This window comes from Oryx dammah, unplaced genomic scaffold, assembly GCF_014754425.2.
Source record: "Oryx dammah isolate SB20612 unplaced genomic scaffold, SCBI_Odam_1.1 HiC_scaffold_29, whole genome shotgun sequence".
In the NCBI taxonomy this organism is placed as follows: domain Eukaryota; kingdom Metazoa; phylum Chordata; class Mammalia; order Artiodactyla; family Bovidae; genus Oryx; species Oryx dammah.
Window position 1 is genome coordinate 633,481 of NW_024070213.1, and position 27,064 is coordinate 660,544.

The 27,064-nt window shown below is 57.4% G+C and overlaps 1 protein-coding gene across 1 annotated transcript in view; it reads left to right on the forward strand.

Annotated features, from left to right (window-relative positions):
• Positions 1-26,737, forward strand: part of TTLL8 (tubulin tyrosine ligase like 8) — a 30,396-nt gene extending 3,659 nt beyond the window's left edge. Inside the window, exons 2-12 of the mRNA XM_040233599.1 lie at positions 540-631; positions 5,455-5,593; positions 6,274-6,347; positions 8,037-8,165; positions 9,355-9,469; positions 10,707-10,838; positions 12,570-12,756; positions 20,784-20,932; positions 22,949-23,189; positions 25,190-25,625; positions 26,068-26,737. Of these exons, the coding sequence (XP_040089533.1) occupies positions 540-631; positions 5,455-5,593; positions 6,274-6,347; positions 8,037-8,165; positions 9,355-9,469; positions 10,707-10,838; positions 12,570-12,756; positions 20,784-20,932; positions 22,949-23,189; positions 25,190-25,625; positions 26,068-26,691 (2,318 nt within the window). The 3' untranslated portion in view covers positions 26,692-26,737. The remainder of the gene's footprint in view (positions 1-539; positions 632-5,454; positions 5,594-6,273; positions 6,348-8,036; positions 8,166-9,354; positions 9,470-10,706; positions 10,839-12,569; positions 12,757-20,783; positions 20,933-22,948; positions 23,190-25,189; positions 25,626-26,067) is intronic.
• Positions 26,738-27,064: the final 327 nt, after the last annotated feature.

Genomic DNA, 27,064 nt, shown 5'->3' on the forward strand with positions numbered 1-27,064 from the left:
AGTCGACAAAGTAATGTCTCTGCTTTTCAATATGCTGTTTAGGTTGGTCATAACTTTTCTTCCAAGGAGTAAGCATCTTTTAATTTCATGGCTGCAGTCACCATCTGCAGTGATTTTGGAGCCCAAAAGAATACAGTCTGACACTGTTTGCACTGTTTCCCCGTCTATTTCCGATGGAGAGGTGGGACCGGACGCCGTGGTCCTCGCTGACTGCTGAGCTTTAGGCCAGTGGGAAGCGGGTTTTTCACTACCAGCACCGCCTGGGCAGCCCTTCCTTTACTAAGACAGATGGTTCATTGAAGTGTCTCAATATGAATTTGAATTTTCTATGTCTTAAAGAAAAAATCTCTGTCCACTTGTGCTTTTATATATTTGAAGATTTATTATTAAGTATATACATTTGGAAGTTTATGAAATGTCTCTGAGGGCTGACTGAGTGCCATGGGGGCCGGGAGATGGGGACTAGACTGGTATCTCCTGAGTCTGAATGTAACTGATTTGATCTTGCCTTTGCCTTCATGTGTGTTTTTCTTTTACAGAATTAAAACAAGGAGTTTCCCAAGACTTGGTTTCTTCCCCCAGATTAGACAGATTCAAAATAGCAAAACAACTAACGGACAAGGCAATCAAGGTAAATACTCTCTGGGGCTCAGTGGGGACGGATTCTTTTAAAGAATGGAATTCATTTTGGAGTTTGTAGAGCGAGTCCATAGCCTGTGACGTGCCCTGCAGCTGAGGTGTGCCCCAGTCCTGGCCCCAGCGTGAGGCTTGTGCCAGAGTTACTTTATATTACACCCTTACTTTTGAACTAAGTGATACTTTTGAAATGCAAAAAGTGTAGACACATACACAGTAAAAATCTCTGGTGCAACTACGTGGCTATTGTGTCCCCCTCATGTGACTGCAGCTGTGGACACACGTCTCAGACAAGGGACAGACTCGTAGTGACACAAAAACCATCCCACCCTCGGCCCAGGCCCCTGAGTGAAGTGGTGAGAGTGCTTGTGTGTGAGAGGAGCTCTGGTGCTCGTATGGGCCCCGGGGACACCGACCCACGTCCCCAAGGGAGAGGGCCACCTTTCGTCAGAATGGGAGCATTTGGGGGGGAGTAGTGAACTCCGGGAGGTGGTGATGGACAGGGAGGCCCGGTGTGCTGTGATTCATGGGGTCGCAAAGAGTCGGACACGACTGAGCGAGTGAACGGAACTGAACTGAAAGAAGGGCAAGCATTCTTCAGAGGGTTCCACAGCTTCCACTCTGAGAACGCGATTCTCTTCTTTCTCGTGCATTCACCACGCCCAGGCCAGGACGGTGGGGAAGCACGAGGAATCCAACACACGGTGACATGTGGAAACGCGCTCGGCCCTTGATGTCCTTCCGGAGCACAGCGCACCTGTGAGTGCACGGGCCGCAAGTGCACAGCTGGGGCTGCGATGGGCAAGATGCGCCTGGAGGGAAGCACAGAGCAGGAGGCACATGTGGCCCGCGTCAGCCCGCCCAGCCGCCGCAGAGTACGGCCACTCTCTCGGAAGCCGCCGCTTGCCCTAGTTATTCCCAAATCCTGGCAACCACGGATGAACTTTTTCTGCTTCCTATCACTATCCTTTCTGGGGTTTCCTATAAATAGAATTTAACCTTTAGATTTAACTTCAGATTTTCTTTTGAGACCTTAAAACATATAAACGTTTAGGGCTACAAATATCCCTCTAAGTACTGCTTTAGTTGCATTTCAGTAGATTTCATTTTGTAGTATTTTTGATGAGATAGAGTTCAAAGTATTTAACAGTTTGTACTATTTTCATTGATAGTGGGTTACTTAAAAGTATAATTCTTAATTTCTAGACTGGTAGATTATTAAAATCCTGAAAGAGGATGCTGTGAAAGTGCTGCCCTCATTGCACCAGCAAATCTAGAAAACTCAGCAGTGGCCACAGGACTGGAAAAGGCAGTTTTCATTCCAGTCCCAAAGAAGGGCAATGCCAAAGAAGCTCAAAGTACTACATAGTTGCACTCATTTCACATGCTAGCAAGGTTATGCTCAAAATCCTTCCAACCAGGCTTCAGCAATATGTGAACTGAGAACGTCCAGATGTACAAGCTGGGTTTAGAAAAGGTAGAGGAACCAGAGATCAAATTTCCAACATTTGCTGGATCATAGAGAAAGCAAGGAAATTCCAGAAAAACATTTACTTCTGCTTCATTGACTATAATAAGCCTCTGACTGTGTGAATCACAGCAAACTATGAAAAATTCTTAAAGAGAAGGGAATACCAGACCACCTTACCTGCTTCCTGAGAAACCTGTATGCAGGTCAAGAAGCAGAAGTTAGAACTGGACATGGAACAATGGACTGGTTGAAAATTGGGAAGGAGTACATCAAGGCTGTATGTTGTCACGCTGCTTACTTACATGCAGAGTACATCATGCAAAATGCCTGACTGGATGAGTCACAAACTGGAATCAAGATTGCCGGGAGAAATATCAATAGCCTCACATTTGCAGATGACACCACCTTATGGCAGAAAGCAAAGAGGAGCTGAAGAGCTTCTTTATAAAAGTGAAAGAGGAGAGTGAAAAAGTTGGCTTAAACCTCAACATTCAGAAAACGAAGATCATGGCATCCAGTTCCATCACTTTATGGCAAGTAGGTGGGGAAACAATGGAAACAGTGAGAGACTTTATTTTGGGAGGCTCCAAAATCACTGCAGATGGTGACTGCAGCCATGAAATGAAAAGACACTTGCTCCTTGGAAGGAAAGCTCTGACAAACCTAGACAATATATTAAAAAGCAGAGACATTACTTTGCCGACAAAGGTCCACATAGTCAAAGCTACAGTTTTTCCAGTAGTCGTGTACAGATGTGAGAGTTGGACCATAAAGAAGGCTGAGTGCCAAAGAACTGATGCTTTTGAAGACTTGGACAGCACAGAGATCAAACCAGTCAATCCTAAAGGAAATCAACCCTGAATATTTGTTGGAAGGACTGATGCTGAAGATGAAACTCCAGTACTTTGGCCACTTGATGTGAAGAACTGACTCATTGGAAGAGACCCTGATTCTGGGAACGATTGAAGGCAAAAGGAAAAGGGGGCAACAGAAGATGAGATGATTCGATAACATCACCGACTCAATGGACATGAATTTGAGCAAGCTCTGGGAGATAGTGGAGGACAGAGGAGCCTGGCGTGCTGCAGTCCTTGGGGTCGCAAAGAGTCGGGCATGGCTAAGCAGTCGAGTGGACAGCAATAAAGAAGGTTGTTTCTGGTTATTTTTGTTACTGATTTCTGGTTTGATTAACTGTGGTTGAGAATGTAATTGGTATAATATATTTCCATTGAAATGTATTCAGATCTGCTTTCTGCCCAGCGTTTTGTTAATTTATATAGATGTTGGTGTAGAGTGCTCTGTTCACAGTCATCAGGGAAGAGGTTTTCATTTGAGTTCTTCAAGTCCTCCAGACTTGAGGGGTTTGTTTTCGTTTTCGTTTTGTCTGTGTGTTCCTTAATTTACTGAGAGAAGCATGTTAAATTTCCTGGTGTAACTGTGGAACTGTCTGCTTGTGTTTCGCCCATTTTTTGCTGTATGTAATTTATAGCTCTGCTAATGGGTGCAGACAAATGTATTATGCCAACTGGAATGTTTGCTTCGCATTGTACGATGCTTTTCTTTACTTTGGTGATGTGTATTTGTCGCAAAGGTTACTCTGCTTCATACTTGGATCATTTTATTCTCTACCTATCTGCAGGCTTGTGCTTTTGATTTTCTCTTGTGAAGAGCATAGATTGAGATAAGCAAAAGATGTAGTCTGGCACTTCCTACCTTTTCACTGGAGCATTTTGTGTGTTTGTCCATAATTAAAGTGCTGGCATATTCCCGAGGGGTCTCATTCATTCGGTTTCTGCTCTTTTTTCCTCTCCTTTCCTGCCTCCTTGTGGACTGACTCCTTTTAGAACTGCACGTTCCCTCTCGTGTTAGAAGTCCTCCGTGTTGTCCTTTTCTAGTTCCCTTCTGTTCTGTACTCTGTTGGCTTGTTACAGTCAGTCCAGTTTTCTGGAGTCGTTCAGTCTGACCCTAGCTCAGCAGAGAGCCTGGGGGTGTGGGCAGGGAGTCTTGCCGGAGCTGTGGGCGCCGAGACTGCTGCCGTCGTCACCCCCGCCCCTCCTCACCGCAGCCCCTGTCGTGGTGCACGGCCCTTGCCCTGCAGCCGGGCAGGCCAGGCTCCGGACCCGTGTTCTGAGCAGAAGGAGCCCCGCGGTCCCCCGAGGGGGCACTGGAGCTGGGCTGCCAGCGTCTGGCCACAACCCGCATGTCCTTGGCAGGCGGTCCTGGTCCTCCTGCCACTGCTGTGTGGCGGACCACCACGGCCTCAGCCGCTTAGACGCACCCACGTGCTCTCTCCCGGTTCCTGTGGGCCAGGGTCCAGGCCGGGCCCTCTGCTCGGCGTCTGTCGAGGCACCGAGCTGGCAGGTCGCATCTGGAGGCCCACAGCGGGAGGAACCCCTCGGAGCTCTCTCAGCTTGTCGGCAGGATCGATTTCCCTGAGACTGTAGAATGTGCGGCACCTTCAGAGCCAGCAGTGGGGAGAGGCTGTCCCTGCTGTTCTCCGTTTCTGACCCTCTTTTCAGGGGCGCCCCTGATTAGGCCAGGCCCACCCAGGGTCACCTGCCTTTCAAATTCAGAGTCTAATTAGGGACCCCCATGAGTCTGAGCCGCCTCCCGCTCCTGTCCCGTCCTGCTCTCACAAGTTCATGAGGCCCTAGGCTCACTGCTGCCCACAGCTCTGGTCCCCGCCGCTGCCCACGAGATGTGTCCAGGTGGGTCCTCAGCAGCGTGGGCCCCGGGCCCCAGCATGACCGTCCCTCTCCTTGCTCGACTGTCCGCTGGGAAGCAAAGTTGTCTGCCTCTGCCTGGCCCCAGGCAGCTGGCTCATCCCCTCAGTAGTGGGTGGGGTCCCCCGTCCCTGGCGCTGGCCCTGGGTGGGGGCACCGCCCCTCTGGCCCCTCCTGGGCATCTGACTGCCCCCCTCAACCTCTCCTCAAACCTCAAGCACCTCCTCATCCCCAAGTGTGCGGGCCAGTCAGCTTTGCACAGGAAGGAAAGCCATGGCACACAGGTACCAGGCCCGCCCCGAGGCCTGCCTTTCAGACTTCGACCTGCCCCGAGCTGAGGTCTGAGCCTCCAGAAGCCCCAGGGTCCTGCCTGTGCCTCCTCTGGGTGAGTGTGAGCGAGGCCTGTGTGTGCAAGGCCCCCACCCCCGGGGCCGTGGACACACAGAGCAGACGTGGGCCTGCCCGGGGTCTGCCTGCCCCACCCTGGCAGCTGCCCTGATTCTCAGAGCGGAATGGAGCATCTTCTCACCAGGACCACCCCTCATCCTGACTGCAGACTCCTCTTACAGGGACAGGGTTAACTCGTTTTCCATTCTTTAATTTAAAATACACTTGCAATTTGAGGAAAAGAAGATCTTCTCCATCTGCGGACACTATCCAGTGATCCGGACCGCCCTGCGGAGGAAGGGCTGGGTGGAAAAGAAGTTCCACTTTCTGACCAATCTCATGCGGAGCGTTGACGGCGACGGGGAAGGGGTGCCGGGTAGAGTATCGGCGTGTGTGTTCTGCGTGAAGTGCGTGTGTCTGTCACGGAGACCCAGAGTGCGTGGGTTCCATGTGGAGCTGTGGACCCTGCGCTGTGGCTCTCCCTGGGGGAGGGGCTGGCCTCTCGGCCCCCGCCCCAGTCGTCCAGGCGGCGTCGAGCCCTTTCAAACCCTGGTTCTGGTCACTTCCAGGTGTCTCCCCATCCACGTCCAGGCCTCCCCGTGCCCGGACGTTGTCCACTGTCCGTCGGTGGCCTGCCCTCGAAGGCCCTCTTCTGGGCCCAGCTCCCTCCTGGCCCCTGCTTGGCCCCCTGCCTGGCCCCCTGCCTGGGCCCTGCCTGGCCCCCTGCCGCACTCGCTCCGCCTGGCCCTCCCCGAGCCCAGCCAGGCCTGTGCCCCCTCCCCACAGAGCCTGCACCCTCTCGCCCTCCCCGAGCCCAGCCAGGCCTGTGCCCCCTCCCCACAGGGCCTGCACCCTCTTGGCTCCAGACACTCCACTCGGCCTGCACGCAGTTCACGGCCCAGGTCCATTCAGTGGACGCTCGGGGGGCACCACGGCCCAAGCCTGACTTAGCCGGGCTCCTTGTGGGACCCGTGGGGGCACTGCTCTGCCCTGGGCCCAGTGGTGGGCCTGGCGGTAGTCAGTGACTCTCTGGTTTCCTGTATGTTGTGTTTGCAGAAAACAAACGTGCTGAAGGCAAAGAGAATCAAGATGTGGCTTTGCAGAAAGCAGACGACATCCACGATGTGATGGTAGGTCCCGTGGGCTCGTGGGGAGCCTCGGCCAGGCGCTCACCTCCTCCTCTGTGCCACACCCTGGGAGGCGGGGGCGGCAGCAAAGCCCCAGTCACACCCAGCTTGGAGGACGCACATTTGTACACGTGCCCTGTGTGTCCACGTGGGCCTCCCCGTGTGCCCGTGTCTGTGTGTCCACGTGTGTGCCTCCCCGTATACGCCGTGTCTGTGCTCCCGTGTGATCAGACGAGCTGAGCCTGCCATCTGTGGAGGCCTCGAGGGTTGGGGTTGCACAGCCCCCAGGCAGCGATGGTGGCGGTGCAGTCTGCTGCACCTAGGACAGGGCTCCCAGGCCTCGATGCCAGCTGGGCAGCGGGTCAGCCGCCATGGGCTGGGCAGCTGCGTGGGGTTGTGGGAGGTTGCTGGCAGGGCCGCTGAGACTCAAGAGGAGAAAAGAAAGTTAAAACCAGGCCAGAAAGCGGGCACTGTGAGAATGGGATGCATCGACGGCACTGATGTGCAGAGCTGCCGGCTCCCAGAAAACCCTGTGAACAGAACAAAGACCAGTCCCTCGGGGAGAAATTTGCAGGGCGTATGACTGCCCAGATCTGCTGCTCAGAGTACGTGAAGCGCCCGCCCACCAGAAGAGAATGTTGATTGAATGGAAAGCGGGCAAGGGCCTGTCAGGCCAGTGGGCGCATCACGCCTGTTCCTGGCGTGGATCCCTTTCTGCGAAAGTCGACCACGAGGCTGGGGAGGTGCTGTGGGTCGGGGGTGTTCGGGAGCCTGGGGGGCAGGAGTGTTAGCTCTGGACTGGAGGCAGGCCTCTGCTCGGGCGCCTGGGTGGCCCCCACGCTCTCTATACATCAGTCTGCGATGCTTCATCACGCCCTGTAACAGATGAGATTTACTTGGGAAAGTGGCTGCAGGAGCTGCCACATCACTCTGAGAGCAGGAGGAAGGACCAAGGGCTTGAGCCCGAGTCCAGGGACCTGGGTCCGGTGAGCTTTGGAGGTGGCGTTGGCAGCCCGGCCCCAGCCTACTCCCAGCAGCAGTGGCATGTGATGGTATGCGGGAGGAGCCATCCTGCCGCAACACGGGGCTCAAGATGGGCTGACCTGAGCCACGCGCATCAGGTAGTCCTGACATGCTGTCTGCGGACGTGACCCAAAGGGTCTTCTCCAAGGTGTCCGGGTCATGTCCAGGGGCAGGATCGTGGAGAATCTTTTCCCCTCCTCATATCTCTTTGTTTGGTTAGAATTTTTGACCAAGCAGAAGAGCGCAGACACCAAGGACGCCCAGTCTTGCTGCAGCCGGGGCCCTGGGCCCTTGCACTCTGATGGCTCGGGGCAGCAGAGGAGCCCGTGTCCTGGCGGCCGGGGAGGGGGCTTTCCCGGGGCCGCGGCCAGCGTGTCCCGGGGCGAGCACCTGCGGGGCGGGCAGCATAGACCCCGCTTGCTGCCCCTGCCGCCCGGGGTCCGAGCCCCACCGTCCCCTCGCGTGGGAAGCCCTGTGTGGTCTCAGCGGCTCCACACGGGCCGGCGGGAGGCCCTCAAGGAACGTGCAAGGCTGCCGTCAGGACTGGAGCCGCATGGAAACCACACGCGCTTCGCAGCCTAAACCCAGAGCCCTTTGCCTTGGGCCTGCCCTACCCTCAGAGATGTGAGCCTTGGATGCTGGGTACTGATAAAGGTTTCTTCTTGCCAGTCCAGGTTGGTAAAAAATGAAACGCCCTACTTCCTCTGGACAATCAAAAGGGACGTCATCGACTATCACAGCCTGAGCTGCGACCAGATGCTAAACCACTATGGGAAGACTGCGTCCTTCACCACCAAGGTGAGTGGGGGGACTTGGGCAGGCTCAGGGCAGGGGGGTAGCACCCTGCCTCCTGAAATGCCAGCGCCTCCAGAGCTGGACAGCCCCATGGGGCGCCGGTCACCTCGGGGCTCCTCCCCAGGACTGGAAGCTCCTGGCCTGGCCAGAGGCTGCCTGGCATCTGTGTCCAGAGACGCTTGGCTCTGCTCCTCGCAAACCTCCCCAGAGCCTCTGCGTCTCCCACCGTGTCCCTGGGTGGGCCCAAGGCCACAGTATCACTCTCCTCTGGGCTGCAGGGCAAGCCCCAGACAGGGCCAGTGACCGCTGCCCCCGCAGCCTGGCCTGGGCCCTGGGCCCTGGAGCGGCTCTGGGTCGGTGGGGTGGCGGGGTGGGCCACCCTCATCTGCGCTGTGACTTCCAGCTGTTGGGGGCACTGCCCCCCACTTCTCACCCTCACTCGCTTTCAGCCACCAGCCACCCCAGGCAGCCATTCCCCATGTACCCTGAAGGCTGTGGCTGGGGTGGGGCCAGCCGGGACAGACAGGCCTGCACGTGCCCCTCGGCAGTAGGGGGGCCGTCCCCTCAACATTCAGAGAAGACACGGGGAGTGGGACGAGGCCCCTGGCTGCCTGCGGGGCTCCCCCTAGGCGTCCTCACCAGGCCTCAGGCCACTGGTGTGCTTCTGGGCTGGGGGCTGCCTGCAGGGGTGCAGTGGGCCTGGGCTCCCTGCAGAGACCCCAGGCAGTGATGACCTCATGGCTCCGGGGCAGGGGCCCGTTTCCCTAGACGGGCCGCCAGGCTGGGCCTGCCTAACCACGAGTGTGGCGTCAGGCAGGCGCAGTGTTGGGGGGAGGCACACTGTAGACCGGGGCGTTCCCCTCTCCGCCCCTCCCGGCTGGAGGCCGAGCATGCAGGGACGGGGGCGGTGGATGCGGCACCCTCTGCCCTGGGCACTCCCAGACGGCCCTGTCCATCTTGGGCCTGCTGCAGCCGCCGCTGACGACAGGGTGAGCCGAGGCCCTGGCCAGCTCGCCGGGTAACCTGGGTGTTTGGCCAGTTGGCTGGGGGGCGGAGAGGCCGGGGGCCAGGGAGGGTCTGCTCCCCAAGGTGCCCACTGAAGCTGGCGCCACCCGGCCAGGCCCACGGGCTCTCAGACTGGCCGAGTGGGCCTGGTGCAGCCGGCGGGCCTGACGTGCCGCTGTCTCCGGAGATCGGGCTGTGTGTGAGCATGCGGAGCCTGCCATGGTACGTCCAGGCCAACCCCGACACCTTCTTCCCGCGCTGCTACAGCCTCTGCACCGAGAGCGAGACGCAAGAGTTCTTGGGTGAGTGGGGCCGGGAGACCTGGGGCCTCTCTGTGGCCTGGCCCCCCGCCCGCAGAACAGGCCTCAGGGCTGGAGGTGGGCCGGGCCCGGTTCCATCTCAACCCTCAGCTCTGTCTCTGGGCTGGGGACAAAGGCTGCTTCCTGGTTGGACCTGCCCAGGGGCACAGGAGAGAGAAGGACAGGACTGGGCAGGCAGGGGGTCGCGCGGGGGTGCCGGTGTCTCCTGAGCAACCATCTGGGGGCCGTGGAGATGTGGCCGCTGTCCAGCACACTACCCTGCGCCCGGCCCCCAGGCCGGCCCCCAGGAGTGAGTGGCCGGATGCAGGCCAGGCAGGGTCAGTGGGGGACCGTGGGTGGGGCCTTGCGAGAGCGGGTGTGGGCAGAGACCCAGGAGGGGTGCGAGGGCGACAGGCGGGGAGCTCCTGGCCCCGAGCAGGCAGTGCACCCGCGGGCCTTGGGCTCAGGGCTGTCCATGCATCAGGACGGGAAGGGGGCAAGGGGCGCTCCGCTTCTGGGTGTCTCCAGGGTGGCCGGAGCTGCTGAGGGGGGCCTCCCCTGAGGTGTGGAAGGAGCGGGTTTGCTTGAGAAACTGCGGGGATATGTTACAGACCTCCGGGTGGTCTGAGCTCAGAAGCAGAGGTTTTGTGGTGCCCTCATCAGGAGTGCTGTTGGAGGCGTTAGAGTCTGGAGTCAGGGTGGGGAACAGCCGCTGCTGCCCCTGCATGGTGACAGGCGTCCAGAGCCAGCCCCGGGCCCAAGCCTGAGTTTGGGGGACCCCGAGCCACCCGCACTTAGAGCTGTGGATCCAGCTTCCAGGGAGGCCCCTGTTGTGAGGGGGAGAGTACCGCTGCTGTCCGCAGAGGGCGCTCCTGGAAGGATCCGTCTGTGCAGGGCTGAGGACGCTGGGCAGGCAGAGGTGCTGAGGGTGTCCCCAGACCACGGCCCGGGGGGCACAGGAGAGCAAAGGGGGTGCCCGGTTCCGCCTCTGGGCCCGGGGACAGGTGGATGCGTGGCCGCGGGGGAGGTCCCGGCTGTGAGAGTCCGCTCTGCAGAGGCTGGGAGATGAGGTGGGACGGACGAGGTGTGGGCGAGGTGTGGGCGAGGGGGCCCCCAGAGGGCCACGAGGCAGGAGCACGGCCCCGCACCTCCGGGCAGGACGTCGGGGCTGAGCGTGGCTGGCGCGCCGAGGGCCCGTCCCCGGCTCAGGCAGAGGGGGCGAGGCCTTGTGTCCTTGCAGACGACTTCCGGCGCACGGTGGCCTCCAGCATCCTGAAGTGGGTGGTCAGCCAGCAGAGCAGCAGGACCAAGCCAAGGAGCAGGCGGGAGGAGGCCCGCGACCGCGGCGCCAGCGCGAAAGGTACGCGGGTGGGCGGGGCGGCGGGCCGTGGGCGGGGCTCCTGGCTCACGTTGGAGGTGTGCCCACTGTGGGATTAGGCCTACAAGACTCAAATGTAAGTCTTTTTTGGTTGTTATTCACTTGAATAGAACAGTTGTAGGTTCAGAGCAAGACGGGAGCAGGAGGTCCAGAGAGCACATGTACCCTCTGCCCTGCCTCCCCCACTATCACCATCCCCCCAGACAGTACATGCCTTGTAACTGACGAGGCCACAGTGACAGGTCACCATCAGAGTCCACAGTCTACGCCAGGGCTTCCTCTTGGTTTGGACAAATGTACTATCACACGTATCCACCAACATAGTGTTGTTCAGAGCAGTTCACTGCCCTAAAAATCTGCTCAGTGGTAAAGAATCTGCCTGCCAACGCAGGAGACATGGGTTCCATGCCTGGGTCAGGAAGATCCCCTGGAGAAGGAAACGGTAACCCACTCCACTGTTCTTGCCTGGGAAAGCCTATGGACAAAGAGGTCTGGTGCGCAACAGTCCACGGGGTTGCAAAGAGTCAGACATGGCTGAGCAACTAAACAGCAATGAAAAGTCCTCCACGGTCAGCCTGTTCACTCCTTCTTCACCCCGACACCTGATCCTTTTATTGCCACCACAGCTCTGTATTTTCCAAGATGTCACAGAGCTGGAATCATAAACTACATGTGATTCAGTCTTCTCTCCTTACTAACGTGCGTTTAAGGTTCCTCCGTGTCTTTTCATGACCCAGGAGCTCATTTCTCTTCAGCACTGAATAACATTCCCCAGTCTGGATGGACAGTTTGTTCCTCGAGTCATCTACTGATGCCTTGGGCATCCGAGGGCATCTTGGTTGCTTCTGAGTCTTGGCCATTGGGGTTAAAGCTGCATACAGAGTTTTGCGCAGCCCTACGCTTTCAGCTCACCTGGTAAACACCAAGCACGACTGCTGGATAACATGGCAAGAGTGCGTTTCTGCGTTTGGGGAGAAACTAACCGCCAAACTGCTCCAGAGTGGTCGCTGCCCCGTTTTGCGTTCCCACCTGCAACGATGCGAGCTCACCAGCATCTGGTGCTGTCACTGTTCTGCATCTGATGGGTGCGCAGTGAAGTGAAGTCGCTCAGTCGTGCCTGACTCTTTGCGACCCGTGGACTGTAGCCCACCAGTCTCCTCCGTCCATGGGATTCTCCGGGCAAGAATACTGGAGTGGGTTGGTGTCTAATTATTTTAACTTGCATTCCTCTGACAACACACGGTGGTGAACGTCTTTCAGTATACTTATTTATCATCTGTATGTATTCTTTGGTGAGAATTTTTTCAGCCTCCCTCCATTTTTAAGCTGGGGTATTTGTGTTTCACTGAGGACCAAGTGTATGCTCAGAAGCAGAGGTTTTGTGGCAAGCTCAACAGAAGTGTGGTTTCTCTTCCATCAAGGGGCTGGGAGTCCGGTTGGAGGGGGAGGGGCACAGAGGGGTGGGCACACAGTGGGGAAAGGTTACCTGCCCAGACCCAGGGGTGGCATCAGTGACTACCCAGAGGCGTGGGACCCCTCACCATGAGGCCTTGAGGTGCAGGCAGGTGGGGTGGCCTTTGCCAGTGGCACCCCTAGGGTGCCACCCCATGGGGCAGTGGCCCGGGCTCCACGGCGGCGGGCGGCAGGGGTGGGCGGCGGCCCGGGCTTCGGCCTGCACGGGGGCGGGAGGAGATCGCGGCTCTCAGTGCCTTGCTTGGGCTTCAGTTCCCGAGGGTGCAGGGCCGAGGCTCATGGGCCTGCCAGGGCAGTGCGTGGATGTCGCCTGCAAGGTGTGCAAGGCCTACCTGGGACGGCTGGAGCACGAGGACATCGACCTCACCGAGGACCGCGCCAGGGACCTCACGGAGGGCGAGTGGAGCGATCTGACCCAGCAGTACTACTCGCTCATCCAGTAAGACGCCTGTTGGCGGGCTCCGGGGCAACGTGAGGGTCACCCAGAGGGCTCCGGGCGGACTTCAGGGCGTCTGGCGAGGTCTGGCCTCTGGGGCATCTGGGATGCTTCTCTGGGTGTTGGGGTGCGCAGGCCGGGGTGCCTGTGGGCACTGCTGCCTCCAGCACCTTCCACACCCTTCGTGTCCTTGGTGTCGCCCACCCCTGCAGCAGCGTGGGGGCCCCTTCACGGCCAGGCTGCCCGCTGGGCTTGGGCGGTCGGGACTAGCCAGCCATTGTTAGGCCCAGGCCTCCTGACTCCACGATTTCCAATTGCCGCTCGATGCCCGGGGACCTGCTGCTCAGGGGCGTGAGCTGTTTTAACGGCTGACAGAGGGGAGCTGCGGCAGAGGCAGGCCAGCACCCTGGGGAGCGGTGGTCGGCCAAGACAACGAGGCAGGAAAGCCGCGCGCTCGTTCTGGAAGGTCTGCCTGCGGCCCGCGCGCCGCCCCAGGGCTGCTTCTGTTGTTTCAGTCCTCCTTCCCTTCTTTTGGGTCAAGTGTTTTCTTTCTTTTCTATGGGCATGAATACAGTGCAGGGCATGCTGTGTGCTAGCGATCTGTCCCGCTGGGTGACGGTGGGCGAGGCCACGGCGCCCCCACCAGTGTTGCTGCGGAAGTGCACCTCCACGGGGTCACGCAGACGTGACTTCTGCTCAGCTCGAGACCTGGTCACACAGACGTGACTTCTGCTCAACTCGAGACCTGTGAGATTCACCTGCGGGTTAGTTAGTGCCGAGTCCCGTTCCATCCACTGACCGCAGGGTGCTCGCTCCTGCCGCGGAGGGGCACTCAGACACCAGTTACCGCCAGGCTTAGACGATTTCCAGACTGGTTCTGCAGCTCCACGAGCCAGCGGCAGTGCGGGCACATCACCCACCCCCCAGGACACCGACACACACCGTCCCACTCTGGTCTCCCTCCTCGGTCGTCTCCTGTGCTCTCACTGCGCTTCTCTGATGACTGGTGAACCCAGGTCTCATGCTTATTGGCCATTTGGGTCTCTTTTCTCATCATGTGCCTATTCTAATCTTTTGATTGTCAAGGAGAAAGAAGTGAGAGCTCTGTTTATAAACCTGATCTATCGCCTTTGTTGGAGATGTGTACTAAGTGTGCCTTCTCCTAGTGCGTGACTTGTCTTTTTACCTAATGGTATGTTTTGATGAGGTCCAGTGTTAATTTCTCCCTGTAATGGTGAGGCCTTTCGAGTCCTGGTTAAGCAAACAGTGTCTACTCCACATCGTGAAGATTCTCCTTTATGATTTCTTCTACGTGCTGTGGTCTTCCCTGGTGGCTTACATCGTAAAGAATCTGTCTGCAGTGCAGAAGACTCAGGTTTGATCCCTGAGGAGGGTGGATCCCCTGGAGAAGGGAATGGCTATCCACTCCATTATTCTTGCCTGGAGAATTCCATGCACAGAGGGGCCTGGCAGGCTACAGTTCATGGGTTCTCAAAGACTTGGACACAACTGAGTAACTAACATTCAGTTCAGTTCAGTTCAGTCTCTCAGTCATGTCCAACTCTTTGCAACCCCGTGGGCTGCAGCACGCCAGGCCTCCCTGTCCATCACCAACTCCCGGAGTTTACTCAAATTCATGTCCGATGAGTTGGTGATGCCTTCCAACCATCTCATCCTCTGTCGTCCCCTTATCCACCTGCCTTCAATCTTTCCCAGCATCAGGGTCTTTTCAAATGAGTCTGTTCTTCTTCGCATCAGGTGGCCAAAGTATTGTGTTCAGCTTGTATTGTATTCAAAGTATTCAGCTTCAGCATCAGTCCTTTCAATGAATATTCAGGACTGATCTCCTTTAGGATGGACTGGTTGGATCTCCTTGTAGTCCAAGGGACTCCCAAGAGTCTTCTCCAACACCACAGTTCAAAAGCATCAATTCTTCAGCACTCAGCTTTCTTTATAGTCCAACTCTCACATCTGTACATGACCACTGGAGAAACCATAGCCTTGACTAGACTGACCTTTGTTGGCAAAATAATGTCTCTGCTTTTGAATATGCTATCTAGGTTGGTCATAACTTTTCTTCCAAGGAGTAAGCGTCTTTTAATTTAATGGCTGCAGTCACCATGTGCAGTGATTTTGGAGCCCCCCCCCCAAAATAAAGTCTGTCACTGTTTCCACTGTTTCCATATCTATTTCCCATGAAGTGATGGGACCAGATGCCATGATCTTCGTTTTCTGAATGTTGAGTTTCAAGCCAACTTTTTCACTCTCCTCTTTCACTTTCATCAAAAGGCTCTTTAGTTCTTTGCTTTCTGCCATAAGGGTGGTGTCATCTGCATATCTGAGGTTATTGATATTTCTCCTGGCAATCTTGATTCCAGCTTGTGCTTCTTCCAGCCTGGTGTTTCTCATGATGTACTCTTCGTATAAGTTAAATAAGCAGCGTGACAATATACAGCTTTGATGTACTCCTTTCCCAATTTGGAGCCAGTCTGTTGTTCCATGTCCAGTTCTAACTGTTGCTTCTTGACCTGCATACAGATTTCTCAGGAGGCAGGTGAAGTGGTCTGGTGTTCCCATCTCTTGAAGAATTTTCCACAGTTTGTTGTGATCCACACAGTCAAAGGCTTTGGCATAGTCAACAATGCATGCTTTATTGTTTTTCCTTTCACTTTTAGCTTTTTGTGATTAATCTTAATTTCTGTGTGAGGCAAGAGATAAGCATCAAGGTTCTTTTTTGTATAGAATAGACATGAATTTTGCTGGAACTGGCTTTTGGCCCTGACTAGACCTGGTCTGTTTTGGTGACTGTCTCATGCACACTTGAATACAATGTGTATCTGCGTTCCTAGGTGGTGTGTTCTTAAAAAATATCAGTGAAGTCAGGTTAGTTATTTAAACCTAAAGTCTTGCCAATTATTTTACCTGCTTGTTCTCTGAGTTACTGTGAGAGCTGAGTTAAAGTCTCTGATTGTATTTGAGATATTAATAGACATAAAGAGGATATTTCACAATAAGGTGATTCCATCAAAGGAAGCAACACAGTCTGGACTGGAAGGTAGTGAATACCGCGACAGAATATGTAAAGCAAATAATCGCAGGGATCGAACCCGCGTCTCTTACGTCTCCTGCGTTTGCAAGTGGGCTACTTACCACTGGGCTTCCCTGGGGGCTCAGCTGGCGAGGAATCCGCCTGCAGTGTGGGAGACCTGGGTTTGACCCCTGGGTTGGGAAGGTCCCCTGGAGAAGGGAAAGGCTACCCACTCCAGTATTCTGGCCTGGAGAATCCCATGGACTGTGTAGGGTCCAAAAGGGTCGGACACGACTGAGCGACTTCCGCTCCCTTAGCTCACTGCTGGCGCCGCCGGGGAGGCCCTTGGTGAGGATAGGGCCTTCATGTTTCCTGTGTCCACATGGCTTAGTTCTGACAGGTTCGGTGTTTCTCAGAATCGGTGTAATTCATCCAGGTTATCCAGTTTGTTCCTGTACAACTGTCCATAATACTCTCTTATGATCTTTTTTATTTTTGTAAAATCAATAGTAATGTCCCCAGTGTCATTTTTGCCTTTAGTAATTTGAGTTTCCTCTGTTTTTCTGGCTAAAAGTCCATCTACTTTGTTGATGTAGCCAACTTTTGGTTTTATTCACTTTCTCTATGGTTTTTCTATTTTGGTTAATTCTGCTCTAGTCTTTATTATTTTCTTCCTTCTGCTAGCTTTGCGTTTAGTTTTTTTTTTTTCTTTCTAGTTTCTTAAATTGTAAAATTAGATTATTGATTTGAGATTTTTCTCATTTTTTAATGTAAGCGTTAGTCACTCAGTTGTGTCTGACTCTTTGTGACCCCATGGACTGTACCCCACCAGGCTCCTCTGTCCATAGCAATCTCCAGGCAATAGTACTGGAGTGGGTTGCCATTCCCTTATCCATTTTATTTTATTTTATTTTATTTTTTAACTGTCCCTTATCCATTTTAATGTAAACCTTATAGCTATATGTTTTCCCGTTTGTACTATTTTTGCTGCACCTCATAAGTTTTGGGCACCAAGGAAGCCCAAAACTAATCTACAGACTTGTTGTAACCCCAATCAAAACCCATGCAGGGCTTCGCCTGCCCCGGGGGAAAAGGATAGAAGGAGCTGACAAACTGAATTTGAAATTTATTTGGAAATACCCTGGTGGCTCAGCGGTAAGGGATCTCCCTGCCAATGCAGGAGAAGGACGTTCGATCCCTGGGTCGGGAAGATTCCCGTGGAGTAAGAAGTGGCAGTGCACTCCAGCACTCTTGCCTGGAAAATCCCATGGACAGAGCAGCCTGGCGGGCTACAGTCCAGGGGGTCACAGAGAGTCAGATACGACTGAGCGGCTGCACAGCAACAGCAGCAGCCGATTCACAAAAACCAAAAGCACTGCGATCAGGAAAAACAAAGGTGAGGCTTAGGCCCCATGGTTGAAGAGCAGCTGCAAGTCCACAGCAAGTAAGACAGTGGGTGTTGGGATGAGGCGGGAGAATAGGCCGATGTAACTGGACGGGCCGGACACCGCCTCTCACACGTCTGAGCGCTTATGTTTCAGGTGCCGCTGGGGTTCAGTGAGCAAGGGTCAGTCTCTCCTTTAAATGGTGTCTGAGCAATTAACATCCTATGAAGAGACAGAGTGCCTTGAATCCTGCCTCAAAATATACACAATTAATGTGAGGTGTGGCGTGTAAAAGTTTTGAAAATTAACAAAACATTGGGGAATGTCTTCAGGACTGCACGGAAGGCAAAGATTTCGCAAGTAGTTCACTAAAAGCATTAACTGTAATTTAAAAGTTGATAGATTGTCCTTTATTGACATTAAGAACTCGGTTTATCAAAAAACACCACAAAGAGAATGAAAAGACAAGCCATTAACGTGAGGAACATACTCACAGCACAGATGTCCAACAGAGGCCTCAGATCCAGGATACGGGAGAAATGCTCACGCAGAGACATCGCTTTGCCGACAAAGGTCTGTTGGGTCAAGGCTGTGGTTTTCCCCATAGTCATTTCCCTGTAGTCATGTGTGACAGCTGGGCCATCAAGAAGCTCCAGCCCCGAAGAACTGATGCTTTTGAACTGTGGTGTTGGGGAAGACTCTTGAGAGTCCCTTGGACTGCAGGGAGATCCAACCAGTCCATCCTAAAGGAAATCAACCCTGAATATTGATTGCAAAGACGGATGCTGAAGCTGAAGCTTCAATACTTTGGCCTCCTGATGCAAAGAGCCAACTCACTGGAAAAGCCCCTGATGCTGGGAAGGATTGAGGGCAGGAGGGGAAGGGGTGACAGAGGATGAGATGGCTGGATGGCATCACTGATTCAATGGACATGAGTCTGAGCAGATAGTAAAGGACAGGGAAGCCTGGCGTGCTGCAGCCCCTGGGGTCACCAACAGCTGGACACGACTGGACAACGGAACAACAACAAACACCCGTAAATCAGTAAGAAAAACAGCCCCTCTGGACACGTCACAGAAAAAGACACCAAATTGTCAATCAGCACATGAAGAGACAGCATTGCTGGATTCATGGTCAAGAGATGCCCCTGTGCCCCAACCAGAATGGCTGAAAGTTCAGCCAAGATGCACAGTGGCTAGAGCCTCCATCCACTGCGGGATGGGGAGTGGGGGGTGGAAACCAGTGCAGCCTGTCTAGAAAAGCCCTGGGCGCTTCCTACCCCTTTAGGTGCCTACATGCCCTGTGACACAGCTCTGCTGTGCTTGGGCGTTTGTCTAAAGGGAAATGAAAACACATCTTTGGAGAAACTTCATTCCTAACCTAGAAACCACCAGTTCAGTTCCGTTCAGTCACTCAGTCGTGTCCAACTCTCTGCGACCCCATGGACCTCAGCACGCCAGACTTCCCTGTCCATCACCAACTCCTGGAGCTTGCTCAAACTCATGTCCATCAAGTCGGTGATGCCATCCAACCATCTCATCCTCTGTCGTCCCCTTCTCCACCTGCCTTCCGTCTTTCCCAGCATCAGGGTCTTTTCCAATGAGTCACTTTTTTGCATCAGGTGGCCAAAGTATTGAAGTTTCAGCTTCAGCATCAGTCCTTCCAATGAATATTCAGGACCGATTTCCTTTAGGATGGATTGGTTGGATCTCCGTGCAGTCCAAGGGACTCTCAGAGTCTTCTCCAACACCACAGTTCGAAAGCATCAATCCTTTGGCGCTCAGCTTTCTTTATAGTCCAACTCTCACATCCATACATGACTACTGGAAAAACCATAGCTTTGACTAGACGGACCTTTGTTGGCAACGTAATGTCTCTGCTTTTGAATATGCTGTCTAGGAACCAACAGTGTAAGGGACTTGCTGCTGATGCGTGCAATACCACATGCTATTGAGCAAGGCAGCCCCTGGTATGAAGTTCAAGGCTAGGAGGCGTCCACACGGGAGGAGGCAGAAGGGTCTAGTGCCCGCGGTCTCCAGGGCAACCTCTTGAGGGGCTGGAAGTGATTGCATCCGGATCTGCATTGCCTCTCCGTGAGCACCTGTGTGAGAAAGAGCCGCCCTTGGCCCGCAGTCCCAGGAGTAGCCAGAAGGTGGCAGCAGCGGACCCCACACCCACCACCGAGCGAGCATGCTAGGGAATCCGGGGTGGTCAGCCTGCTCAGTCCTTCTTTCCTTCCATGTTGAGGCGACCGCGTGAGGTCCACCCACGTGGTGTGCGTGTCATCAGGACCAGAAGGGCAGGTGCGGGCCGTTTCTTACCGTCGGCATCTGACGGGACAGTGCTTGCTCTTGGTGACTCTGGGGTGTCTGGGCCTAGAGCTTGGCCAGGCTCCCACCACAGGCTGGACGCCCCCTTCCGCGCACTCCCTGCCCTCGGGGGGATGTGACCGTCTTCCTACTGTGATGCACAAACTCCCTCCTGCCCAGGGGCCACGGCGAGAGGCTGAGGCTCGGGGTGCTCTGGGGAGAGACCGTGGGGACCCTCCCAAGGAATGACCAGCCCTGCCTTCCTTCTGAGCCCACGTCGAGTCTGCACGTGTGTCGCCAGCGTCCGCCGGGCCCCTGGGCGGCTCTGCCCCTGGCCAGCAGGGTGGGCTCCGGGGGACCTGCCTTGTTTGACCCAGTGTCAGGTCTGGCCTCTGCTGCCGGATGGGAGGGCTCAGGACCACAGGGGACTCACGCCTGCTTCCACCGGGTCTGGTCTTCACCCTGGGGTCAGGCAGAGCGTGTGCACCGGCAAGGCAGGCCAGGGCTCCGTTTCAGTGTGTCCCGTTAGAGCCAGGGAGGCGAGGCGCCGTCTGACCCGTCACCCGCATCCCTTGCACCAGCGAGCCTCCTGCTTCCTTGTCCGCAACCGTGGCCCCTCGCCGTGGGGGCCTCTCCCGCACTAAGGGGACCCCGCATCGCTCCCCCCCCCCCCAGTGCCCTCCTCTTCTCCGTAGGGTGGCTACAGCATTGCACACACACCCACGTGGCCCAGAAAGTTCCTTCCCCACGCCAGGGCCGTCATGGGCGCGCAGCAGGAGGGAGCCCAGCAGCCTTGGCTGCAGTCCATCCTCGCGGGGGACATGTTGTGGCGGGGGGGTGGGGGGGGTCCATGATGCAAGCACTAACCCCACGCAGACACTGTGCCGTCCGCCGGGCTCATCCCCCTGTTGAGGTGTCTTCCTGAGCCGGCCCCGTGGCTGCCGTGAGCTCGTGACCACGAGCCAGTCTGACTGACAGTAAAGCCCACGGGACACTAAGCTGGGCCCTGGTCCCGCTGCCACGGGCAGCTTGGCTTCCCCATGCGGGCCAGCAGCGCCCACCCTGATGTGGGGGTCCCCAGCACAGGGACCCTGGCTTTTAGCTCCCAGCACCTTGTCTGGGGCCAGGCACAGCACCCGGGGGTGTCCCTACAGTCTGATCCTCCAGTAGGCGGTCCCCACCTCCCCGCAGGCCACATTCCCAGGCAGCCCTCGGGTGGGCAGGGGCACGTTCCAAGGCTGCCCCCCAACCCTTTCCTCGGGGCGGCCGCCCTCAAGACCTGACGGGCTTCTGGATCTTGCTTTGTAGCGGCGAGGCCTTCATCCCCAGTTCCAGGAATTACTTTTCCCAGTGCCAGGCTCTGCTGAACAAAATCACCTCTGTGAACCCTCAGACCGAGATCGACGGGCTTCGGAACATCTGGATCATCAAGCCTGCGGCCAAGTCCCGTGGCCGAGGTGGGTCTCAGCCGGGCGCCTGTGTGGACAGCCAGCCTGGGAGCGGGGGCTGGCTGCCGGGCTGGTGCCGGACTCACGGGTCCCGGGTAGCAGGTGTCCCAAGACCCGGCTCATCACAGCTTCTCTTCTGTTTTGCCAAGTAGTTAAGATTAATTAGAATGTTCCATCGCTGCTAGACTAGAGGGAGATCCCTGTGTCCAGGATCTGGGTGGCCTGGTCCTTGGGTGGTCCTGAAGCCCCTGGAGGTGCCCGTCCTGCACCCCTCGTGAGCACTGTCCCTGGTGACCCCTGTCTCCAGCTTCTTACTTCTTCCTGTGTCACAGCTGTGACCGCGTCCTCTTCTTTATCCCTAATGGTCATATGGGTTCTTCATTTAAAAGTAGAGTTTGAAGGTGATTTTCTAATCTTAAAAGTGCTCCCAAAGAACCATCTTTCAGTTGCATTTTTTTCTGTCTTCCTGTGAGGGATTATTCCCCTGGGTGCTGACTTAAAGGCTGAGCTTATTTATTCCTGAACGTCCTTCTGCAGCTTAGAAATCTTCAGGCTGTGGAGATGCCTTCACAGCACTGCCTTGCCTGCATCCTCTTGTTCAGGTCATGGGATGTCCTCTCTCTCCTAAAAAAGAGACATTACCTGATGTCTAGCTACGTGGATATTACCTTTTGTTTGCATATTCTATTTGCCCCTTGGGTTATTTGAGGAGTTTTATCGTTGTAAATTCATAAGCAGTTACGTGGTTTTTAAAAATCTTTATTAGTAATAATGTGTGACATTCCTACATTCAGTCCTGAACATCTCCCATCCCGACTCCTTCTCTTTCTTGGGCTCCCACCTGCTCTCAGCCTGCGCCCCTGGGCTGGGGCAGGGCCCCCCGGCTCTGTCCTGAGCCCAGACTTTCCTCGTGCCGGCCACACTGCTCCCTCAGGGACGCTCCACAGGCTGCTCAGGCCCTGCTGGTCAGAACCGAATGCAGCCTGTTCTGCCTGGTCACTGGCTGTGCCCCAGCCCCTTCCCCCGGCCGGTGCCCCCCGACCCCTGCCCCGCCCCACAGCCCTGCGCCCCACACCCTACCTCCCAGCCCGGTGCCTCCATCCTGGTGCCCCCTCCCCCTCCGCCTCACCCAAGTACCGCCACCCCCGACCCCTGTTCCAGTGCCCCCACCCCTGACCCCTACCCCTGACCCCTGACCCTGACCCCCACCCCTGACCCCCACCCTGTGCCCCTTCTCTTCTTGGTCCAGGACAATGTCAGGGATCTGCAGCTTCATGCTGGACTCTGGTTTCAGGATGGCAAGGTTTCAACCTGCCGTCACAGAAGAGCCAGGTCTCTGTTTTGTGACGAAAGCTCCCTCGTGTCCTTTGCCCCTGGCCTTGCAGGTGGCGTCCCCCACCCACCCCAGGAGCCAGACTGTGCCCACATCACAGCAGCTGCCTCACGGCCAGTCACGTCTCCTCACGCTTGTCCATCACAGGAGGCAGGGAGGATGGGGGGTGGGGTACTTTGCCTCGCGACGCAGTTCAGCTTCAGCGGTGTCCCAGCAAGGAAGACGAGGGCTCGGGGCCTGTCGGCGACATTAAACGCCGCAGCCCAGGGGACCCCAACCCCCGCCTCCCCCCACCGCCCCGTCTGTCCGATCACCCTGGGTGTGAGCCTCCTGGGCCCTCGGGGCCCCTGGAACAGCCCAGCGCTGCCTGCTGGTTTCCCTGAGGCCACAGGCCACCAGCCCCAGGCTCCCCAGCGCCACCCCCCGCTCCCCGCCCCCTGCGCCCTGCGCCCCGCTCCACTCACCCAGTCCAGGGCTCTGCCAGCTGCCGCCTCCTCACGGGGCCTCTGTCTGCAACTCTGCCCTCCCTGACCTCACGTCCTCTCTGAAGCCCCGGGCTGGCCTTGCGGGGGGTGAGCAAAGGGGCTGCCCTGGCTGCGGCCTTGACCGCAAGGGCAGGGCCCCTGCGCCGTGCCCCTGGGGGTCCACGGGCAGCACGCTGGGGCTCGGGGCTGAGTGGCGGCCTCTTGCAGACATAGTGTGCATGAACCACGTGGAGGATATCCTGGAGCTGGTGGCTGCAGACCAACCGCCCGCCAAGGACAAGTGGGTGGTGCAGAAGTACATCGAGACGCCGCTGCTCATCTATGACACCAAATTCGACATCCGGCAGTGGTTCCTGGTCACCGACTGGAACCCGCTGACCATCTGGTTCTACAAGGAGAGCTATCTGCGCTTCTCAACGCAGCGCTTCTCCCTGGACAAACTGGACAGGTCGGTGGGGTCAGCTTGGCACTATTCAGGGCGGGTTCCCACCAGCACCGGAGTGCCAGGCTGGTCTCATGTGTCCGGTGGGGCACTGGGTCCTGGCTGGGGCCAGGGAGATTCTGCAACCTCCCTCTGCAAGGGGCGGGTTCTGGCCCCCTGCCCATCAAGGCCAGGGCCCTGCATCCCCAAGGGGCATGTATGTTCTCCAGGAAATCCTAAAGGCACCGTCTGCCACGTTCTCGGGGGCACCGGCTGGCATGGAGCCGCCCTCTGTGGTGGCTGCCACTGCCCCTCTGCTGGGGAAGCTGAGGGGCCAGCCGTGCTCTTGCGCTGACCCATGTGAAGCTGAGGGGCCAGCCGTGCTCTTGCGCTGACCCACGTGAAGCTGAGGGGCCAGCCGTGCTCTTGCGCTGACCCACGTGGGCCGCGCTTAGGGTGCAGCCCTGCCTTCTGCACTGCCCGGGCGCTCGGACCACTCAGCATGTGGGGAAGGACAGGAAGGGCTCCTTTGGGAGTCCCCTGGGGGCCAGCCCGTCGAATTCTGCAGTAGCCCCTGCAGGGCCTTCTCTTTGCGAGTCCCCAAAGCCCTGGGTAGGCGGTCCTGCAGGTCAGCGAGTTGCTAGAGCATCCCCAGGAGAGGCCAGGGTGGTGCAGGGGCCACTGTGTGTCGAGGTGGTGGGGTGCCAGGCAGGGGCTCAGATCTCCAGAAATGGGTGCTCCCTGGTGGGTGAACCTGCTGCCCACCAGGGCCCCAAAGTGGGAAGGCTATGAGTGCGGTGGGGACAAGGGAGGCCACCAGCGAAGTCCCAGGAACGTGCCTCTCCTGGACAGGTCGGTGGGGCTGCCTCGCTGTCTGAACAGAGGGCCAATGAGGTTCTGCTTTGTGGTCGCACTCGGGGCGCCCAGGCTGCACAGGCGTCCTGGTGGGGGGTACAGGGGAGTCCATCGGAATCACGAAGGCCGAAGGCTGCCTAACAGAGACCTTGCGGGAGGGGGTTCCCTGTGCTCAGGCTGGAGCTGTGAGTACACCTGGAGTCGCCCGGCAGGAGCAGGCTGCTGGGACACGTCCCAGCTGGCGGCTCAAGGAGCACACTGCCCACCAGGCCAGGAGGACCCGGAGGAGGATTCTGGGGGACTGGGCAGTGAGAGGTCCACAGGGCCCCTTCCAGCCTGCCAGGCCCTGCCCGCTGTGGGCAGCGTATCCGGCAGGCCTCCTCCACTGTCTCTGAGCTGTTTCTGCATCTGGGAACAAAACCCTCACCCAAGCTGACAGAGCCCTTGACATTGTTCTGAACTGTGTCCGCCCCAGCGGCGCGTCTTCAGGGTCCGGGGGCACACCCTGCCTCTTGTATCTGTCTTATGGGTCACAGGCGGGCCCCCCAGCCAGAACCAAGTGGCAAAGGACGCGCTCAAATGAAAATGACTGATAGGATGCATGTATTTTACAATCACCTATAGATGCTATTCAGCTTAAATCTTGTTTAGAACAAGGCCAGGGTACAAATGAATTAGCTGAAATTTTCGGTTAGTGAATCTCTCTCTCTTGGGGGAGCCAGCCCTCCCCAGCGGCAGGAGGAAAACAGCTCCTAGGGTGGGACTTGCCGGCGGCCCCTCGGTGGCCCGGGGCTGGTTGGCTTCTACGCAGACCTCCCCTCCCCCAACGGGGCCCCCCAGGTTGAACAGGAGGAGAGGGGACCCCTTAGGGACCCACCTGTAGCCGCCCTACGCTAGTGGGCAGATTCTGTGGGAGGGGCTGGGGTGGTGTCTCAGGCGGGGGCTCCGGCAGAGTCGGGGCGGGGCCTCGGGTCGGCGCCTCCGGCCGGGGCGGGGCCTCGGGCGGATCTGGGGCGGGGCCCCCGCGTTTCGGGCGGAGTCGGGGCGGGGCCTCGGGTCTGGGGTGGAGTCAGGGGTGGGACCTCGGGTCTGGGGCGGGGCCTCCGCGTCTCTGCCCGCGGGAAGGAGAGGGGCCTGAGCAGCTGATACCTGACCCCAGCCTTGCCCCGCAGCGCCATCCACCTGTGCAACAACTCCATCCAGAAGCACCTGAAGAACGACAAGGACCGCAGCCCCCTGCTGCCCTGTCACAACATGTGGACCAGCACCCGATTCCAGGAGTACCTGCAGAAGAGGGGCCGCGGGGCCGTGTGGAGCAGCGTCATCTACCCGTCCATGAAGAGGGCCATCACCAACACCATGAAAGTAGCCCAGGGCCACGTGGAGCCACGCAAGAACAGCTTCGAGCTGTACGGCGCCGACTTCATTCTCGGGCACGACTTCAGGCCCTGGCTGATCGAGATCAACTCCAGCCCCACCATGCACGCATCCACGCCTGTCACAGCACAGCTGTGCGCGCAGGTGCAAGAGGACACCATCAAGGTGGTGGTGGACCGCAAGGCCGACCGAAACTGCGACATCGGCAACTTCGAGCTGCTATGGAAACAGGTGTGGGGGGTCAGTCCTCTCTCCCGCTCGCCACCTCGGGATGGTCTCTCCACTTATCCCGGGGCGGGGGGGGTCTCACGTGGCCCAGCTGGCCTTTGCCGTTCTTGCAGCCTCTTGTCCCCAGGCACCTCCTCCTCTGTGGTACCAGGCAGGACAGGGGTCCCTCTAGGCCATCCCTCTTCTCTCCTGCAGTGTCCTCCCTCCTCCTGGGGTGAAGATCCAGCCTTCCTTCATGGGTCTTTCCAGGGGGCTGCTCCCCTGGGGAGCCCTCCTGCAGGCAGGGCAGCAAGACCCTGCGACCTGGCCTCCCTGGGGTGGGGGGACCCAGGGTTAGGGTTAGAGTTAGGGAAGTGTGGCTAGGGCTTCTCCCTGAGGCCTCAGGCCTGACTGAAGACTGGGGAAGGGCCTGCCAGCTCCCCTGACCTCGCCCTCCTGTCCCCAGCCTGCAGTGGAGCTGCCCACGTTCCAGGGCTCCGACTTGCTCGTGGAAGGCGTGGGCATGAGGAAAGCCAGGAAACAGATGCCAGTGATCCCCAGCTTTGACTTTGTGCCTCCACTCTCGGACATCCATCCGCTGAAACAGAGGTGCCCCTCAGCCATGCTAGCCCTGGACCGGGGACCCCCACACATGGCTCTGCACCAGGACTTGAAACTGAAAGATGAAAAGGTGTTTCCTTGCACCTTGCCCGTGCACTTACACAGGCTGGTGGAGAGGAGTGCTCGCGCCAAGAGCGGCCACAGGGCGCCCGGCGGGAAGATCGAGCTCCCCTCCTGCACCTCTCAGCACTCAGACAATCAGGCCCCCCGCCCCGCTCTCGCCAAGGCCGAACCCGACAGACACTCGGATCCAAACTCATTACATGTGCACCCACTGCCATCTGCGCTTCCAAGTGTGAAGACAGCGGAGGGAGCTCCGTTTCAGCCACCCAGACCACCAGGTAACAGCGCGGAGCTTGCGCCTGTGCGAGCCTGGGGTCCGTATCTTCCAGAGCAGGGTAGGGCCTCTGGTCTGGGCACTGGCCTGAGCTCGGAGCACCTGGGCCTGGTCAGGTTGTCGGGACAATGAGGGTCCTGCTGCAGCGGTTCCGGGGCCCCCAGCACCAAGTGCCCTGCACAGGACCAGCTGGGCGACAGCCTTCGCCCCTCTGCCTGGGGGATGTGGTGCCAGTGAGGGGCTGCGTTGGAGATTTGAATAACACCGCGTGCTGGGGACAGGTGGTGGCCGGCACAGGGCCCCATGCTGTTTTCTGAAGCGTCTGATGGAACAAACCACGTGTGGCCCAGGAGCCTGGCCTGCGGGTGGGCTTCGAGCACAGGTAGACAGGTGTGGGCAGTCCCAGGTCTCTAGGGGTGGGCTGTCTGCAGCCCAGTGCTGTTTCCAGCGGTTCTGGCGCCCACACGTGGCCGAGAGAGTAACTGCAGCCACGGCCCGCCTGCTC